Here is a 19,890-nt window from a genome sequence, read left to right as displayed (position 1 = left end):
TTCCCATGGAAGAACGGAATTCAGAAGCGTAATTTCAATGTCACTTAAGTTCTGCAGTACTCAAAACCTGAGCTCAGGGTGGTTGTCCCACTTCTTTCTCAGGCTTAGATAGGTGAAAAGAACCTGTCTCTTAGAACCTCAGGGAGGGTCTCAGGCACCCCAGGCCATTCTCTGAGGATGCCTGCCCTTCTCCCACATATACACACACAAAATAATAATCCTGGCTGTCACCAGGAAAGGCCAGCTTTGCAAGTCTTGGAGCTGTGTCGCCAATGCCTGGTGATTCCTGAGCTAGCAATATGTGATTTGAAGGAAAAGGCATGGAAAACTGGATCAAAGGGACAATGCCCTTCCACCTACTTATGTTTATATTTTAAAATATATCACTATGCAGTAACAAAAGCAACATATCTCCACCTCTATTGCTGTGTAAAACTCATAAGTCCTATTAAAACTTGAAGGTACTACAAGCCCCTGGTTTAACTTGGTATCTTTCTTGCTAATTGCTAATCTTTGTTCTTATTTACTGCTTATGTATTATTGGATCCAACTGTTAACCATTTCTAAACTCTCAGAATATTTTCATGAAGTCATATGCTTTTCCAGATGTACGCACAGCTCCTGGCTCTGATGTGGCACTTCTGGCTTTCCTGTGGCTGCTTATGACCACATCACAGAACAGGCTTGTGTGGCATTATAACCTCATAGTATTTTCTTTTCAATTAAAGAATCCTTTGGCAGCTTGATTTACCCCATATCTAAAGTTCTCTCTTCGGTCAGGTAACTTAACCAAAGTAAGTTCTCAGACTTCTGTATTAGGGAGAAAGTTTTGAGGAAAAATATTTCTAAAATGTATTTAGCTCTCATCGGTCCCCCTAACATCAAGGAGAATCTTTTCTTGTGTCTTGAAACTGAACTATCTTGTACTGGTTTTCATCATCATTCTAAATGAAATCTTGCTTGTTTTCCCTGGAACTTTAAAAAATAAATTAACAAAATAATTATCCAACTACACTGAGAATGTTATATCCAGTTTGGTGCCCATGCTTTAATAAAAGCAAAATAATAAAATGTTAGGTGAGAGGACATGGAGGTGAAACACACAAACATAAATACACAACGTAAGTAATCCTATGGGGAAAAGACAATAAAAAAAGATGTTCCAGTTTAAGAGAATGTGATCCAAGATTTAAAAAAAAAAAAAAAAAAAAGCATGGATGGTGAGAATTATGTCCTCATTTACCAAAACTCAGAATTTTCTAATCAAAAGTAACCCTTTGACCACTGAATGAGGGGCTTTCTGAACAATAACTTCACAGTCCACTCGATACCTTTGTATTGACTGTCTACTCAGCTGGCGCCGTGTCAGGGGAGTGTGGGAGTCGGGGAGGTTAGATGAGCTCAGGAACAAGGGACACAGGCCCGGGTGTTAGGGGCAGGAGGTCCCTATTCTGCAGCAGCACCGTCTTCCACACGTCATCCCTGGCCACTGTGGGGAGCACTTAGGATAGGAGGAAAAATATTTTTCCTCAAAACATTTTCCCTGAACCAGTTTTAGTCATACAGGCTTGTAAAGGAAGATATGGTCCAGGGATAGCTTGAATACAGTTTTCCTGTATAAGCTTAATAAGATATCCAGTAGAAGACTGGGGACCTTGGCCTTTTAAGAGCTAGATTCAAATCCCAGCTCCACCTCTTATTAGTTGTGTGACCTTGGATAAGTTACTTGGCCTCAGTTTCCTCACCTGCCAAGGGGGAATGATAGTAGCTTTTTTTAAAGAACTTTAAAAAAGGAATTAATAAGTGAATGATGAATGTACACTGAGAAAGTTAAATCCAATTCGTTTGTTGAAAGGATTAAAAGTGAATGTATAAAAGTGCTCTGCCCAGGAATTGGAAAATAGTAAATGTAGTAGTAAATGTTAGCTATTATGTATGACCCCCACAGGGCCCAACAGAATGTCTGGTGTGCAGCCAGCACTCAGTGAATATTTGTTGGGGAGAAAATGCATTCATTTAAATTGTATCTCATTCCCTGTGCAGCAACAAAAAGCCCTTTGCAAAAATAAGCATAATATCTAGGGAGTTCTTGCCATACACCAGGTACTGTTCTCAGTGCTATATATGTGCTGATTTAACCCCTTCAGCAACCTATCTTACAGAAAAGAAATTGAGACACAGAGAGGTTAAGTAACTTGCCCAAAGTCACACAGTTAGTATGTGATGGAACAGGGATTCAACCCTAGATGTTGGCTTCTGGAATCAGCCTCACAGTGTATTAACAAGCCCAATGACAAATGAAATAAAACCTTTCCAAGCTAAGAAATGTATTTTGAGAACAAACCAGCAGAGTTTCAACAAAAGAACTTTGAAAAGCCTCTTATGTAGAATACCTTTTCTAGTGTAGAATTCTGGTTGGCAACACTCTTAAATTCATCCCAAAATAATTTCTTTAGCTTGTCTATTTCCCCGTAAAGCTTGATCCACTCTTTTTCTTTCCATTCATCAAATTCTTTCTTAGCTTCTATTTCCCTCTGACGAGTGATCTCTGCTTCCTACAAAGAAAAGCAAGAACAACTGAATCATTAATTCCACATCATGGCAAGTATTTACTGAGGACCTACTAGGGCCTCTGGAGACCCAAAGAGCATTCATCCCACTGTCCCCACTTTTGGAGTTGGAGTGGGCTAGTGCAAGCCACAGTCTTATGTAAATTGTAAAGTCCCTTGATGAGACAGATCATGTCTTCTCTCTCTTTATATTCCACACAATGCCTGGCATAGTTGGTGCTCAATAAATGAATGATGAATGAATACACGAAGGAATAAATGGGGCAAGTTTACCCATTTTCATTCTACAAATATTATTGAGCACCTCCTCTGGGCTGGGTTCTGGAGCGTTCAAGATCAGACCCAGTCTTTGTCCTCAAAGAACAATCTAAAGAAGTTAAAATTAAGATTCAGATGCCCTCAGAGCATGCCGAAGAATGCACAAAACTACAACACCTTGCTCCACTTTGGGTCAGACCGTGCCAGGTTGGGCAAAAACATTCTATTTTCCTTTCCAGGCTACCAGAAATCATTTGCCAAGTCTGGGAAGGCACCATCCAGCACTGAATTCCAGCTCTGGAAATCCAGCTGGAATTCTGGCCCCAAGGGATACATGAACATTGTGGGCTTCCCGGGTAGTCCGGGAGCTGCGGCTCCCTGCCGTTTCCTCTCCAGGCCACCTGGAGCTGCTGCTGCCTCTCAGCCTCCCGCTGCGCTTCCAGCTCCTCCTGGGTCCACTTTAGCTTGGCACGCAGCTCTTCTAACACCTCCTCCACTGGCTGTTCCTGCTTCTTCTGTTTTCCTGTGTGGTCCATGCAAGGAGAATTTGACCAGTTTAAGTAAAAAAAATCAGTCAAGTGTAATTCCTCTCCTCCTCCTCAGTCACACGTCCGTATGAGACCAGCTTGCCACTTAGTGGATTGACCTTGGTCAAACTATATAAACTTCCTGAACCTCAGTTTCCCCCAAACTACAAAATAAAAATAATTATGCAGCTATAACTCTGAAGGTTGTTGTGAGGATCAAATGTGATAATAATACAAAGTGCTTAACATCGTGCCTGGCATGATAGCTCAGTAAATGGGAACTATTATTGTACAGTCATTTAAAATACGCATCCTGACAGTACTGACACATGGAAATGTGGATGCAAAATTACTAGAGTAACAGAAGGAGAATGCTAAATAGCAAGCACACACTGACTATAACTACCCAGAACCTACCTATGTATCCTGCCAGTTACCAGACAGTGATCTAATAATGACAATAATTGTAGTTATAAGTTCATTTTTCAGTAACTGAGTTTAAATGTATAGTTCTAAATCTGCAGTATGTATCATGAAGGAACATTTTAGCCAAGATTGCCTTAATGTGAATACTTAAAAAAAGATTGAGAATGATTTATAAAAGAACATGTTAACTAATGATTAGTGAGAAAAACACCAATTGTACTTAAACATTTATGACTTTTTATTAAAATTCTAAGCCATTTCTTTGAAAAAAGACCTGACTTTCTCAGGCGGGACTTTTTGGAAACAAGCAATTTTTAGATGCAGTAGAAATGATTTTCATCTCATAAAGTGATTTGAAGTAAGTGTGGAATAGGAGAGCTGGTTGCCTGAGAACAGAAAGTCATAAATGTTAATGTAACTAAAGTTGTCTTGAGAACACATTTCCCTTACTTTGCAGCACTTTACATTAAAGAAATAATCAAGGGTATGTACAAAGATTTACAAACAAGTATGTTTATCACAGTGATTTAAAATAGGCAAATATGTGAGTAACCCATATATTCCAACAAGAGTAAACTGTGAAATAAATTATAATAGCCACATGATGGAATACAATTTTGCCATTAAAAAACATGTTTGCAATGATGATTCAATGACACTGAAAAATATGATATATCCTTAAATGAAAATAAGCAATAGTCAAAAGCGCAAACTAAATGATTACATATGTATATAGAAAAAATTTATGGCGAATACAACAAATTATTAACCATTATTAACTGCTGATAATATTATGCATGATTTTTTTCTCTTTTCTATATTTCTGTATTTAAATTTCCTATATCAAAGACATTTTTATTAGAAGAAAATTATTTAAGAAATGGGAAATCTGTTTTTCTTAACAACCTCAAATGAAGCACCAAAAAGCAGCAGAGACATAATAAATGTATTATAATAATAAGGTAAATGCTGCTGTCTGAAAACACTAAGCCTGTTCTTTGAAAAGAGAGCTAAAAGTTGGGACATAAGAAAAGGTTTTATTTAATGGGATTTTTATATTTATGTTTTGATAGATATTTCCTGGTAAACCTCAAAAAATGGATAAAGAATGCATATCTCTTTTGCTAAAAACATTGTTACTCATTCTGGAACTTGAAATGGTAAAATTAAAATGATACAGTCATGATGAGCTCAAGAAAATAGAGAAGTCAAAGAACTGGTCAGTTGCTCATTTACCCCACTTAAACTTATTTTTAGTTGGCCTCAGAGAATGGCAGATTCACAGAAGGCTGGGAGGGAAGGGCCCTTTGAAGACACTTGGTCTGTCTGCCTCTATTCTCAGCCAAGGCCACGGACACCCCGAGGCGGAAGCAATCGGCCAAGGTCACACAATGGATAGGGGCAGAACCGAGACTGTACCAACCTGTCCAACAGCTCCCCAACCCCACTGTTGTGGACCTCACATCCTCAACGGGATAATGATATTCTGAGGGCAAGTTTGGGGGTGTATGTGCCCCCCACCCCACAGAATAGCAGCCCCAGGCCATTCCACAATCCCCGGAGGGCCCCCGGCTGCCACCTGCACTCACCGCCTTCCGCCGCACCCACGTGCCTGCGCTGGATGTGGCCACGCAGAAAGGTGGCGTTCATGAACGTCTTGTCACACAGGTGGCACTGCACAGAGAGGAAGCAGTGGGGAGGGCGGGATTAGGACCACCTGAGACAGCCGGGAATTCTCCCCATACCAAACTCCCACTCCCTCAGGACCGCTGAGCTGCCTCAGAAATGAAGCTGACTGACTGAGCTGAGCAATGCATTGACCCTGGCTGCACATTAGACGGTCTGCAGAGTTTTAAAAAACTATCCATGCCCTGGGGAACCAAGAACACAGACTGGATATTTGATAATATTAAGGAAGATTTGCTGATCAGATTAAGGAATTTTTGCTGAATGTTGGTGTGATGATGGTATTGTGTTTACGTTTAAAAGTAGAAGTCCTTGCCTTTCAGAGATCCATACTGAAATATTTACAAATGAAATCATATGACAAGTATGCCTCAAAATAATCAAGAGGTAGGAGAGAGTGGGTGGGGGAACAGAAACAACAACACTGGTCATGAGTTGATAACTGTTGGGCGGCTGGGTGGGGTGTAGATAAAGGTTCATTGTGTTACTCTCTTTACTTTTGTATGTGTTTGAAATTTTCCATAGTAAAAAGTTTTTTAAAATGCCCAAGCCCTACCCCAGGGTTAAGAAACAGCAGATGCAGAGATAGCAAATAAATAACATCTGTAATTCCATTTCCCTTTCCTAATGCATTTCAGACACTGCCAATCTATCATATTATCTTTCTACTGTATAACTTCAGAATCCTTCTTAACCACAACTTTGCAGGCTGCCATTGCTAGTCAATTAGAGTAAGAGGACAGATTAAAGTGAAATCCATTTGCTATCTCTGCACAAAGGCAATGCAACAGGAATTTCAGGTTGTCCCCCAAAATCCTTTTTCCCCTTCTTCCATAATAAGAGAAACACTGATTTTTAGCTGGTCTTGATGTCACTGAGAATAAAGACTATATGTTCCAGTCTCTCTTGCAATCAAGTATTGCCATGTTACTAAATGCTAGACAATGAAATATAAGCAAAATGGGATATGCAACTTCTGGGAAGTGTCATTAAAGAAGGAATCATACCATTCCTCACCCACCCTCTTCCTGTTGAACAGAATGTGGACATGAGAACTGGCATTCAGGCAGCCATCTTGCAACAAGAGGCAGAAGCCACATGGTGACGCTGGCAGAGCAAAGAAAAAACTGGATACCTAATGGTTAGGACAGTACATACCAGCCCTGGATTGCTTACCACCATACTTGCTCATGAGAGAAATTAATTTCTACCTGGTTTAAACAATTGCTATTTGGGGTTTTCTATCACCTACAGTCATACTTAATCCAGCCTGAATTGACAAACTTTGCCCAAGCTGGAATTCTAAAGTGACACAAATGAATCTCTGGTGGTCAGAAGAATATGAATTGGGCAAGATGAGAGAGATTTTATAAGGCATCTCATTTCCAAATTATATGCTCTTTCCCTCATCCCCCCTCCCACCTTGCCTCCTTCCCTCTTCCCATTTCAAGCAGCACACAAAACAGGCACCCCAAGTTGAGCATCCACCCACTGCCTTCAGCTAAAACCCACACCCCTCAGCATGGCATCCAAGGCCACCAGGATCTGCCTCTGCTAACCCCTCCTGCCACACCTTTCCCCACTGCCCACCACACACCCCCCACCCCCAGGCCACCCCAAAGGCATCTGCCATCACACTGAGCACTCTCTCACCTTGGGGCCTTGGGGCCTGGGCCTGTAACTCTCCTTCACAAAACTGCACTCAACATTCAAGGCTCAGTTTAAACACCATTCAGGGAGACTCTTGGTTTCCCTCCTCTGTGCTCTTCAGTCGTTTCCCTATTTAACACTTTCCCCACCTGTAGCGGACATTTGCCCATTTTTGACAGCACAGAGCATTCCCTCTTTCTCTGGAGAATCCCCTCCTTCCCCTGGCTCCATGAACATGCGACCTAAACCCAAGCCAACCAGAACCCTGCATTCCCTGGCCCTGGGACTGGTTCAGTGCTGGGGAGGAGACGCAGTGAGTCATTGGCTGGGCTGCCCTTTCGTGCCAGCCTTGAATCTGGGGAAACGAGAAGGTAGCATTGCAATAGCCAACTTGCTACCACAAGGACAGAATCTTTTGAGAATCGAACCCACACAGGAAGAAGAGCCAAGAGCTGCAGAACAAGAAACTAGATTCTAGAGAGATCATCTGATTCCTGGGGCAAGCCACACCTGAGACTCACCATACCTTTTCCATTAAACAACCCAACAAATTTCCTATTGGCCTAAGCCAGGTTAGACTGCTGCTGTCACTTACTACTGAAAGGGTTCTAACCAATCTGTATCATAATTAATTCTATCTTATAGCAATTATATCAGTTAGCATTCTATCAATTAACATTGTATCATAATGATCCCTCTGTTCCACCTGCCCCCAAACTATAAATTCCTTGAAGACCTAAACCAACATGACTTGTGCCTAATACTCAGAACTATGCACAAATTATTGCAACAAATTTATTAAAGGGCAAGTGTTTTCAGTCCACACTTTGCCTGGAGATGGAGCCAAATGTTCAAGTGCTTCTCTGGGTAATGAACTGTCACTTGGTTGGATAATGGAGTCACTTTTCCAGCATAAGCCTTACTCTACCACACACTTGCTCACCACACACTGATTTCCACACATACACACCCTTCTCGCACGCGGTTACATACCACATTCCCTACATACACACACAAACTGTACACATGTAAACTCTCCATCCCACACATACACACACACACACCCTCCATAAACACACATCCCTTTAGACACATAGACACCCTTCACTCGTTCACATACACCCTCCAAATATACACTCTCATATACACACTCCTACACACGAACAAGCCAATGTTACACATCACACAGTCTACATACACATACACCATACACAGATGCCCTCCATATATTCACATACACACAAGACACACACACATATTCACATCATCCATAAACACACACACACATCCTCCATAAATCCACACATACACACACCAGACATGTGCTCTCTTCATAAACATGTACACACTCTATGCACACACACCCTCCATATACATACCTCTCCCACATGTACAGTCTACACACACACACACACACACACACACACACACATCCTGAGCAGCATCTCTAACATCTGTTCTAATCAATGACATGCCTCACCGCAGCCTCAGGGCCCAGGTGCTGCCCAGCACAGCCCTCCCACTCCCCCGGTCCCGCTGGAGATTCCTTACCGTGTGGTAGGTGTGGGCGCCTGTCTGCAGGAGCAGCTGCTGCAAGGTGCTGATCATCTTGCGGCGCCGGCGGCTCTCCTCCCGCACGCCCTTGAGCTCATCAGCCTGGCGGCCCAGCTCCTGCTGGCCACGCTCCTGCTGGCCCAGGCTGGCCTGCAGCCGTGCCTCCAGCTGGGCAACACTGGCGCTCAGGATATCCTGGCAGTGCAGCAGGTACTCAATGATCAGCTGTGCCAGGCGCAGCACCTTGAGCAGCGTGGGGTCCACAGGCTGCCCGCAGCGACTGCACGTCTCCCGGTCCAGGTTGCAGAAGGTGACACCAGCGATGTTCTCCTGCAGGGTGGCCACGTCCAGCTCCCGCACCACACGCTCCACATCCAGGGCACTAATGCGCCTCCAGTCCACACTCTCGTGGCGCGGCTGGAACTTGAAGGCGGGCAGAGTGTAGGCCCCAAACAGGGGGCCACTGAGGCCCTCGGCAATGGCAGCAGCAGACTGCATGGGCGGGAGGAGCCCTGGGCTGACCCCTGCAGAAGGCTGTTGCCAAGGCCACGGCAGCAGGCAAACGAGCTGAGAGAGGGCCTGGAAAACGAGAAGCAAGTCCAAGTGAGGCAAGGGGGGTGTGGCTGCATGGAAGACAGACCAGTGAGAGCCTAAGTGAGGTAAGCCAAGGTGTCTATAAGCAGCTATAGTATGCTGGTGTGCACTATTGTGGCCAGATCTATGGGGAAGAGGGGAGTGGGACTGCATAAATAAGTTATGATGTCTCTATACTATGAAATACTGTGCCACTATTGAAAAGAATAAGGCAGCTTTACATAGTGTAATGAAATTATCTCTAAGATACATTTTTAAGTGAAAAAAAGAAGATACAGAACAGGGTGTGTATATATATTTTCCATTTATTTTCTAACAATCCATTCATATAAGCACATTTAATAATAATTCACAAAAATAAAAGGATATTTATGTATATATACTCATGCACATTAGAATGGTTTTCTATGAGGGAGAAGAGAAATGGGAGTGTGAAATGGGATAAATTAATAGATGGATGATGCATGGGTGGGAGATGGGTGGATGGATAGATAGATACATAGATAAATAGACAGACAGATAGGCCTTACACAAACCAATGATGATAATGCTATGAAAAATAGGAGTAATTCAGCCTTCTGTATACCACATCTATATTCCACATCATAAAGGAAATGCATGCACACATATGTGATTTATATTTATCATTCATATATAAGTATAATATAATATGTAATCATACTTGTATAAAATACAATCACTTATGATTCATATAGATGATTCATCTTATATATTACTTCAAAAGCACAGACTATTTCTGGAAAGATAGACCACAAGCTGTTCCCTATAATTACTGCTGGGAAGTGGGAATACAGATCAGAAGACTTTTCTTTGCACTTTCCACTTCTCAATGCTATTAAAGTTTCTTCTCATCTTCATCTATTACTTTTATAATTTAAAAAATATATTTGCAATTTCTACCATTTAAGAACTTAGACTATGACTGGGGCAACAAGAGGTACATGTTACCATATTCAATCAAGTTCTTTCTAGATTATGTGATTCAGACTTTTTGCACAATAGAAAGTTAGAGAAGAGAAAGATCATTGACCTTATGAAAGAGAATAAGGACTTGAGGGAACGGTAAGGCTGGTTTGCAAAGAGAGGCAGGCCCTCCAGGAAATATACCTGGCCTCACCGAGCCTGCAGACTTCATCTGTGAAAGGTAGTGATAAGGGCCCTGAGAGGATCAGAGGAGCTCAGGGGACAGCACTCAGTAATAATACTGGCCAATATGCAGGGAGTGCCAGCCTCTGTGCTGGATACTAAGTCCAAATACAAACCTGCAAACAGGTATTATTATTCTCATTTTACAAACAAGGATACTGAGGTCTGGAGAGCTTAAGCGGCTTGCCCCAGGTAGAGTGGGCAGAGCTGAAGTACAATCGCAGGTCTTTCCAGCTCCAAAACTGGATTTGAATCAATCAACACTGATTCTCCAGGCTATTTATCCTAAAATACTGCTTTGGTCAGATTATCATGTCTCATTCCTCAAATCTCTAACTATTCATTCACTCACTGCCCTCTCGTTTACTGCATGACTACATGTGTTGGGCCCCGTGGCAGGCACTAGGGCTACAAAATGTATTAACCACACCCCTGCCCCACCCAGGAGCTCAGCATGGCTTTAATACTAATCTAAACCCTTAGCCTGGTGTTATAGACCACCCACAGAATGCCACACACCCAGCTTTTCAACTGTACCTCCCATCCTTCCCTTCTCTGCTGCTCTTCCTTAACACCTAGCCCAGAAACACAACCATCCAGCCACAAGCACCCACCACGGCCGTGAGGGAGAAGACCAGCACATGTCTACTTAACCAGCCAAGTCACAAACAACAGGAGGCAGATGACACGATACTCACCATGCCCAGCTCCAAGCTGCGACTGTGTCACCCGAGCCTCACTGACAATTGCTCACAACAAGCCGTGCCTCAGAGCAACAGCGAGTTACCAGGGATGCCATGGGCAAGGGTAACAGGACACCCGCTTCCTGTCCTCGCTGAGAACTTGGCTGTTTAACTGTTTGAGCTTTGGCCTCAGATGTCTGCCAACAGCCCTCTCCCCAGCAATAAGGCAAATGACTCTCCATCAGCTCTCTCTCAGCTATCCTCTCTCTTTTTTTTTAATATTCACATAATTTTTTTTTTTTTTTTTTTTTTTGCTGACCTCTGTAAAACATTCCAAAATTCGTAATGGTCAATGGAACTTTCCATGTTAAAATATTGTTCAATGTGACAAATTTCTAACAAAAAATATGTTAATGTATAGTGCCCTCATTTTACTCTTGAGGAATGAACATGTGAAAATTACGTTTAGTTGGTAAAAATCAGGTTAGAAATACAAGAAAAATATCAACTTACATCATATTTCTGGTTTACCAGAAAATAACAGTTTTTGGTCATGCTTAACATCTTGGTTAAGTAAAGAGAAAATGGACATTGGTGTCACAGAGGTATGTAAAGATTTAACAGTTCAAATAATCCTTCACCTGTCTGAGCAATTATAGATAGGATATATGTAGCAAATGTTTCTGTATAAGGTGATTTCAGTCATTAGTGACCATCATTCAGTTCATGCATTCAAAGTAAATGCAGTCATTTTTGATAACTAAAAACTGGTTTCAAATAAGTCACAGTTCAATGAGTTAAAGATACTACAAATACCTTATATTCAAAAATATAGTTAAAATCTGGAAAGTTAATGTAAAGGAATATTTGTAATTCATAATTGAGACTACACTACTATACTTAATTAGGTGTATTACTATGCATAGTTAATTCCAGTTATCATATTATATGTTTACTGGTGATCAACAGCACACATTTTTATGCTCCAAAAGAATTATTGATCCAGTAAAATGGCTACATTTAATTTTCTTTTAAAGACAGGCGAACTAAATTGAAGGAAGACTGACTTCTCTTGATGTCTTTTTCGAATTACTGATACAAATTTACCAAAGAAAGAATTATATATTTTGCCTAACATTAAATAATCTGCAAAAAGTTTCTAAGATAGATGCATTTCATGTTCAATTTTCAAACATAAATAGAGGCTCTCCAACTGAAAGCATTTATATTCTTAGCTCTCTAAAGCAAACTTTAAAAAACGAAGCACAAAAATTGATCTCTCAGCTTGTGAATATCTCACTTAATTACATAAAGTATTTTCTGTCCCAACACTTCCTCAAATTCAAAAGATATTTATTTACTTCCTAAGAACATGATAAACAGTCTTCATTTCAAACCAGTCAGTCGGTTTCCATGGCAACACCGTGGCTTCCTTGGCTACCATAAGTACAATTAGTTGACTGTGGAATTTCTCAACTTCTTTACGTCTTGAGCTTGGTCCGTTCTATACACTAAACTAACTAAATCATCTGTTACTTTAATACACAGACTCCCATCAGAATGCCCATATTTGAGAACCACACGTGCCTACATAGGGTCTGCGAGGTAGAGCTTCTGGCTGCACGGATGAACTCCTTCCAGGCTCGGTCCTGCGCTTTGTGGGCTCCGGGTGGAAAGGGCGGGGCGAGGAGAGGCAAGGACGCGGGACCCGCACACCTACCTACCTGCCTGCCTCCTATCTAATCTCTTTGAATGCACCTTCCAGCTGGTTCCATCACTTACTATTCTCTCACATTTCTTTTACGGCAGGGTAGGCTAGTGTCCCCTGATATTCTGCTGTTCGCCCATGACCCATTTCTCCCTGCAACACTCTGCCTGCGGGGAACTCACATATATCCATAGCTTCAGCTACTGGGAGGCCTGCTTTAGGCTGAGCCTCAGCCACTCCCAAATCTCTCTCTCTCTCTGGTCCATCTGTCTTGCCCATCTGTCTCTTGGGGCCTTTGGATCCCATACTAATTATACCAGAAACTGCAAACACAAATGCCACAGAGGTCCGAAAGGTAATATTAAAGGTGTGAAACAGGCCAGGTATAAGAGAAATCACAGTTCAAGCTTGATGTGAAATAACAACTGACCCCTCATCCTAGTGTCCAAGGTAAAGCAAGGCAGCGGTTCTCAAACTGTGGTCCCAAAACCAGCAGCATCAGTATCACCTGATGCTTGTTAGAGATGCAGGTTATCAGGACCCACCTCAGACGTACTGATTCTGAAACACTGCAGCAGGGAGTGTTGGCATAGGGAGTATTGGAGATTGTGGCAAACTGGGGAGTGTAAGCCCTGTTTAAAAGGGGCAGCCACCATTGAGCTTCAGCCACAAGGGAATGGATTTTATGTGCTCCTCCTGGGCTAAGTCCACATTCATTAAGACAGTCAAAGACCTCTGTCAATTGTTCCCCAAAATTGTTCCCAAATTACCTTTCTAGCTACATTTCCCACTTACCAAATCACTTGCTGTCCAAACTTTCACACCTATGGACTATTTATTTTATTTATAGGTACTGTTTTTATGTGCTTTGCAAAGAATAACTCATGCAATTCTGAAAACAACCCCTGGGAAAGGTCCTATTATTATCTAGGCCACAGAGAAGAAATAAAGTTTGCCCGAAGTCCAGAAAGCAGGATCCAAACCCAGGCTGCTTGGCCCCCGAGTCTGTGCTCTCAGCCACTATGCTATGCTGCCTCTCAGTGTAGACAACCCTCTGCCACCTCCTTCTGCTCCTACTGAAGTTAGACTCATGCTTCAAGGCCCTGTTTGACATAAGAACCACCATAAATCCCTGCAGGCTCGCAGTCAGAATTCCCTGCCCCACCTCAGGCTCCCAGAGTGCACATAAAGTGTAGACTCCCGTTGTCGCCCCCACCACACCCTGGCTGTGCAGCACTTGCTCATCCATCCCTGAGCCCCTACTAAGAGCCATGTATGGAGACTGAACTCAGGATTGATGGCGACCAAAGCAACAGTCTCTGCCACCATTAAGAAAAATAGTTAACTTTTTGGAATCCTACTATGCTCCATGTACATTTCTCAGGCTTTCCATGTATTGTCTCATTTAATTCTCATGACAACCCATTACACAGATGAAGAATCTGAGAGGAAAACAAAGAGAGGCAATAACTTTCCCATGATCATACAACTAGTAATTGATGGTATCTGGTTCCAGAGTTCGTTCTCTAGAAACACAAGTAAAATACACAGAAATTATTACTCTGCAGAGTGGTAAGAGCAAGGGCAGAAGCCAGGACTGCGCTCTGCTCCCCCACCTATGAGCTCCACAAGGGCCAAGACCATGGCTTATTCATATCTGTAACACAGCCCCTAGCACATTATCTGGAGTACAAATTGCTACTGAACTGAACAGAGTTACCAAACTCTGCAAATATCTGCCTCAAAATTCTGTAAGTCAGTTGGGGGTCTTGGAAAAATGAAGCTATGAACCATCAAAAATTGGCATAAAGAGTAAAAAGAGAGTTAGGAGTCCTTAATTTTGACTCATCAGAGCAAAATGCCATTTAGACTTAGAAAAACGCTTGATTCATTGACCATCTGCCATCCATAGCTTAATCTACTTGGCTGCTAACAAAGTCTTAGAGTACAGGAGCCTAATGGGTGGGCACAGGCACAGCAGTGAGGGGAATTCCCAGTCCCCACACTGATTGTGAAAATGTTGTAGTTTCAGTGTTAGCTTGCTCCTTTAGCAGTCCTTACAAAACTGTATTTATACTCTGAGCACCCATAAACACAAAGGGTGGCAGCTCCAGTCCCAGTGATACAGAATTCTGAATTAAGGGTCTGAGTTAATGTAGTTTGACTACACCCAAAAATATCATTCCTGTCTTTCTCTATAACCACAAAGGTCCAATTCTCAGAAGTCCTAGGTCTCTGGCATCAAAAGGTAAGCAGAACTGTGGGAATTTGATGATGATGATGATGATGATGATGATGGTAGCAGCTACCTTTTATTAAGCATCCATGGGCCAGGAACTACACCAGCCTTTAAATGTATTATTTCTAGCCTTCATATAGCCTCATACATGCAGTAAGTGCCTATTATTTGCCTCCTCTGACAGATGAAGAAACTGAGGCTCGGAATCTAAGGGGACTGCCCCAAGCCACTCAGCTTCTAAGTAATGAAGCCAAGATTTAAGCCAAGCTCTGTCTGACTCCAAAGCTTTTGAATCATGCCAAACTAGCTCTTAATAATAATAGTAATAACAACAATAATATACAAATTATTTTCTGTTATGGAAATCACAGTACCTGAAATTTCTTGACCAAACTGCAAGGCCTGACAGAGTTTACAGCAAATCATAACAGGGTCAGTGCTGGAGACCCTAAATTCTCCCTGTATCTTGCCAGGGCTTGGCTGAACATGACTCAGTTCCACACCTTGTGTCCTGGTTAGGATCGGAAGAAGACAAAGCCAAATGAGAGTGTTGAAGGTTACCTGGAAACCATACACCCCCAGGGTCAGGGACACCATGCTTTCCCCAGACTGAATTATCAGCAGACTGCTTTTCTTACATCTGGGAATAGAAAAACAAGGCAGAAATAACTCCGGGTCATTAGGAAATCTAAGGCTGCATTAACCACCTCTAGATGTTTTGATGGGGTCCCAGGAAACTTCCCAATCCTTAACCAATATCATGAATTAGTGGGACCCAAAAGAATTATATTCATGCTAGCGTCCCAAACTTGTTTTATTGTTGAAGAGATTATTTCTACCTGGGGCAATCTCACATCCAATTTAGGAAGCCCAACTCCTAACCTTGGTTTGCATACCCCCCATGACAGGGTATTTACCAGCTCACAAGACAGCCATTCCACTGTGAAACAATTCCTGGAGATTTTATGGTTATCCTGAAACACACCCACCTAAAAATTTCAATCTGTCAAACATTATGTCCATAAGATTAACCAAACAACTTATTCTTTTTATTGAACTCTTACTGGATTTTTAAAATATAAACTGAGAGCTAGACAACAACATCATCACTGCTGCTACCTCTTCTTCCTCAAAAATGCAGCCAAGAACAAAGGAGAGGCTAGGCCTCCCTATAATTGTGCCCAAGAGCCTCCTCCCGAATGCCTCTTTGTTGCTCAGATGTGGCCCTCTCTCTCTGGCTAAGCCAACTTGAAAGGTGAAATCACTGCCCTCCCCCCTACATGGGATCAGACACCCAGGGGAGTGAATCTCCCTGGCAACGTGGAATATGACTCCCGGGGAGGAATGTAGAGCTGGTATCGTGGGACGGAGAACATCTTCTTGACCAAAAGGGGGATGTGAAAGGAAATGAAATAAACTTCAGTGGCAGAGAGATTCCAAAAGGAGCCGAGAGGTCACTCTGGTGGGCACTCTTACGCACAATTTAGACAACCCTCTTTAGGTTCTAAAGAATTGGGGTAGCTGGTGGATACCTGAAACTATCAAACTACAACCCAGAACCCATGAATCTCAAAGACAATTGTATAAAAATGTAGCTTATAAGGGGTAACAATGGGATTGGGAAAACCATAAGGACCACACTCCACTTTGTCTAGTTTATGGATGGATGAGTAGAAAAATAGGGGAAGGAAACAAACAAACAAACATACAAAGGTACCCAGTGTTCTTTTTTACTTCAATTGCTCTTTTTCACTTTAATTATTATTCTTGTTATTTTTGTGTGTGTGCTAATGAAGGTGTCAGGGATTGATTTAGGTGATGAATGTACAACTATGTAATGGTACTGTGAACAATCAAATGTACGATTTGTTTTGTATGACTGCGTGGTATGTGAATATATCTCAATAAAATGAAGATAAAAAAATGAAAAAAAAAAAAGAAGTGTATGTAGCCAAACTGGGAAAAAAAAAAAAATGCAGCCAAGAGAAGAATTTGGAGGGAGCCAAGCTTCCAAAGCAACTGCCAGGAAATCATTTACAAACCTGCCCTGGTTCCCAAGTTAGCTACTGCGGGGCCTGCCCAGGGGAGCTCAGGCTTGTCATTAGTGCTAATTGTTGTGGCTGCCAAGGAAACCTTTGCACAGTTTGCAAACAAGTTGTGCACACACTGTAGGCAAGGGAGCGCTGAAGACCCCAACGGACGGGCGGGGAGTAGGGGCTTGGCTGGATCACTATAGTTACAGACCTCAGCATTGTTCCCTGATTCTGTAGTTTTCTTTGTGCTTTTTCCTTTTCTTCTTGGGGGTTGCACCTGCTACCAGATTCATCAAGTAGCAGGAAAGAGGTCTACTCCACCAGGCAACAGAGCTCTTTCCCTTATGATTGGCCTCCCACTCCCATCAATTTTAAAGAGATATTTTTTTTAAAAGCCTTACGGTTTTGTCAAAAAATTATTTTAAGTTTGTCTACAAAAGGATTTTCTTCCAAATAAAAGTACAGGCAGGGATTTGGCTGATGTCCTTGGAAATGTTTTAGAGAAAAGGAGTAGGTAGTGACCTGGCCTCTCTTCCTGGGGGGGCAGAATTGCCAAAACAAAAACATCTCCCATCTTAAAGAAAACCGGGTTAGAATACACCCGTGTTTTCTTTCCCATGAGGAGTCGTCGTTTCTTGGTAGAGTTTCTCCAGCTTTGATATCTGGTAGATGACTCCAGACGCTTGGAACTGGCAGAAATAGACAAAAGACTACTTACCAGCGACTCAACTGGAGGATCAGCCTTTTCTAGGTGGGGTTGTTCTCGCTGGCCAGTTGCCAGCTGCAGGGGGAGGTGTCAGGGGCTGTGACGGAAGAAAGGGACCACCCACCCAGCCAGATCAACCAGATCCAAGTGTCTGCAGATTGGGAAGTGAGAGGCCACAGTCAGAGCACCTCACACTCACCAGGCCTCTCTCCAAAGTCCTGTTAGAAATCGAATCCCGGGGCCCCTAAGGAGTGCTCAGTGAAAAGTGGCCCCTGCCAGGTCCTCCCAGACCCTCCCCTGCCCTGCCTCCTGGACCCTCGTCCTGTATTAAGCAATTCTCCCCTGCACTTCATCTGCAGCCACCTCAAAAGTTATATACCATTGCGGCCTCCTGCTAAACTCTAGCCTAGAAGGGAAAGGGAGGAACTAAAGAGGCCAATATGTTAGCTTTAAAATCGCATCATTACCAGAAGAGCTCCCTTTCCTTGCAGAACGGGTCTCTAATGATCAAGTCCTCCAAACCATTTTGTTTTCCAAAAAGTAAAAACCAAAGGCCCGTCCTCCCGGCGAAGTCCAATCCTGGGGGTTCAGTCATCCTGCCCCCACCCTCCACCGCCCCCCGTCAGTCCTTCCCCTCCGAGTACCTCGGTCCAGAGCAGGCAGGAGAGCTGGGGGCGGAGGGCGGAGCTGGGGCGCAGGAAGCGGCGCGTCTGGAGGCAGAGTCGGCGCACGCTCCGCGCTCCCTTTCTTAGCCGCGCCTGGACCCTCTTGCCGGGCGTCTGGGAGCCGGTAATGTTTAACCTCTACGGCCGGTGGCTCCGTTCACTCGGAATGCAACGACTCTCCCCAGCCGCTCCCCTCGCGGCCGAATTCCTGACATAGTTTTCCCACGCAGCCCATATAACCCTGGATTCACCAGGAGCGGAGGGGAGTGGGGCGAGGTCCGGAGTTGTCGGCTGCTCTTTTCGCTCCCGGCTCCGCGAGGCGGCGGTGTCACACCTTCGACTGGATCCTCTGTCTCGGATAACCCAGAGGCAATTCCCGGATCCTCGCCGCCGCGCCGGTCTTGGAGATGCTTCCCCAGCCGCGGGCAGCTGGGACGCTCTCCCGGGCGGTGAGACTGAGCAGGCCAGCCCCAGCCCACTGCTGCCAAACTCTGCGCCAGCAGCTTGTGGCCTAGAGATTCTGGTGTCTCCGCTCCCTTGACATCCCTACCCCAAGGAGGGGTGGAGCCTTTCCCCAGTCCCCTGTGGTGAGTTATTTTTAAACCGGGAGAGGGGGGCGGAGGGGGAGAATGCCACGTTTAATCCGTTAGGAAAATCCAGGATCCATGTTAATGGCTGCCTGCCCTTGCTGAGAAGCTGGTCTCCATGGAGTCCAGGGAGGCTGGACGTGCTTTGGTTTCCCCACACACACTACCCCCAAGAACAGACGCTGGCCTGCTGTAATCTGGGCAGCTGCAGCCTTCCGGGCGGACAGCCCAGGCCACCCCACCCGCCCTTTACTAAAGGCACTTTCCTGGTTTCGAACCAGGCCCCGCACCAGGAGAGTCTTCTGGGGACACAGCACACACACACACACACACACACACACACAGCACACACACACACACACACACACACACACACACACACACAGCCAAGCATTCTAGTGTCACTTTGCTGACTGAGATTTCTGGGAATTCCTTTTTCCCTTTCTAAAAAAGCTTTCCCCCCTGTCACTTTGCTGACTGAGATTTCTGGGAATTCCTTTTTCCCTTTCTAAAAAGCTGCCCCCCCTGTCACCCCAGTCCCTATCCAGAGCAAAAATGGATGGGGCAGGGATCAGGACCAAGAAGGGATGTCCGTTAGCTGTCTTTTCTTGTGGAGAATAATGTTCCCTCTGTCCTCTATTGATCAGGACATGTCCTGCCTTCCTCCCCACTCCCCCAAGGAAGAGTTCACCTCTGCTAGCTAACAGCTGTGGTACCTTGGGAAAGTCAGTTGGCCTCTCTGACCTTCAGTTTTCTCACCTGTAAAAATGGGGAAAAAATAAACTCTACCTAGCAGGGTTGTTATGAGAACCAAATTAGCCAAAGTATCTCTAGGCG

The 19,890-nt window shown here is 43.8% G+C and overlaps 1 protein-coding gene across 12 annotated transcripts in view; it reads right to left on the bottom strand.

The window, feature by feature from the left end:
* The window catches only part of DZIP1L (DAZ interacting zinc finger protein 1 like), a 60,347-nt gene extending 41,347 nt beyond the window's left edge, over positions 1–19,000 (bottom strand). Inside the window, exons 1-7 of one of the 12 annotated variants that reach the window (XM_037844269.1) lie at positions 18,446–19,000; positions 17,814–17,952; positions 15,624–15,702; positions 8,669–9,250; positions 5,371–5,455; positions 3,230–3,351; positions 2,394–2,555 (exon numbers count right to left, since the gene is read on the bottom strand). In XM_037844269.1, the coding sequence (XP_037700197.1) occupies positions 2,394–2,555; positions 3,230–3,351; positions 5,371–5,455; positions 8,669–9,250; positions 15,624–15,659 (987 nt within the window). In that variant the 5' untranslated portion in view covers positions 15,660–15,702; positions 17,814–17,952; positions 18,446–19,000. The other 11 variants (XM_037844257.1, XM_037844306.1, XM_037844274.1 and 8 more) reach the window with 11 other exon arrangements.
* Between the last annotated feature and the right edge of the window lie 890 nt (positions 19,001–19,890).

This window comes from Choloepus didactylus, chromosome 1 (genome assembly GCF_015220235.1).
Source record: "Choloepus didactylus isolate mChoDid1 chromosome 1, mChoDid1.pri, whole genome shotgun sequence".
Lineage (NCBI taxonomy): Eukaryota > Metazoa > Chordata > Mammalia > Pilosa > Megalonychidae > Choloepus > Choloepus didactylus.
This window is presented reverse-complemented; position numbering and strand designations above follow the sequence as displayed.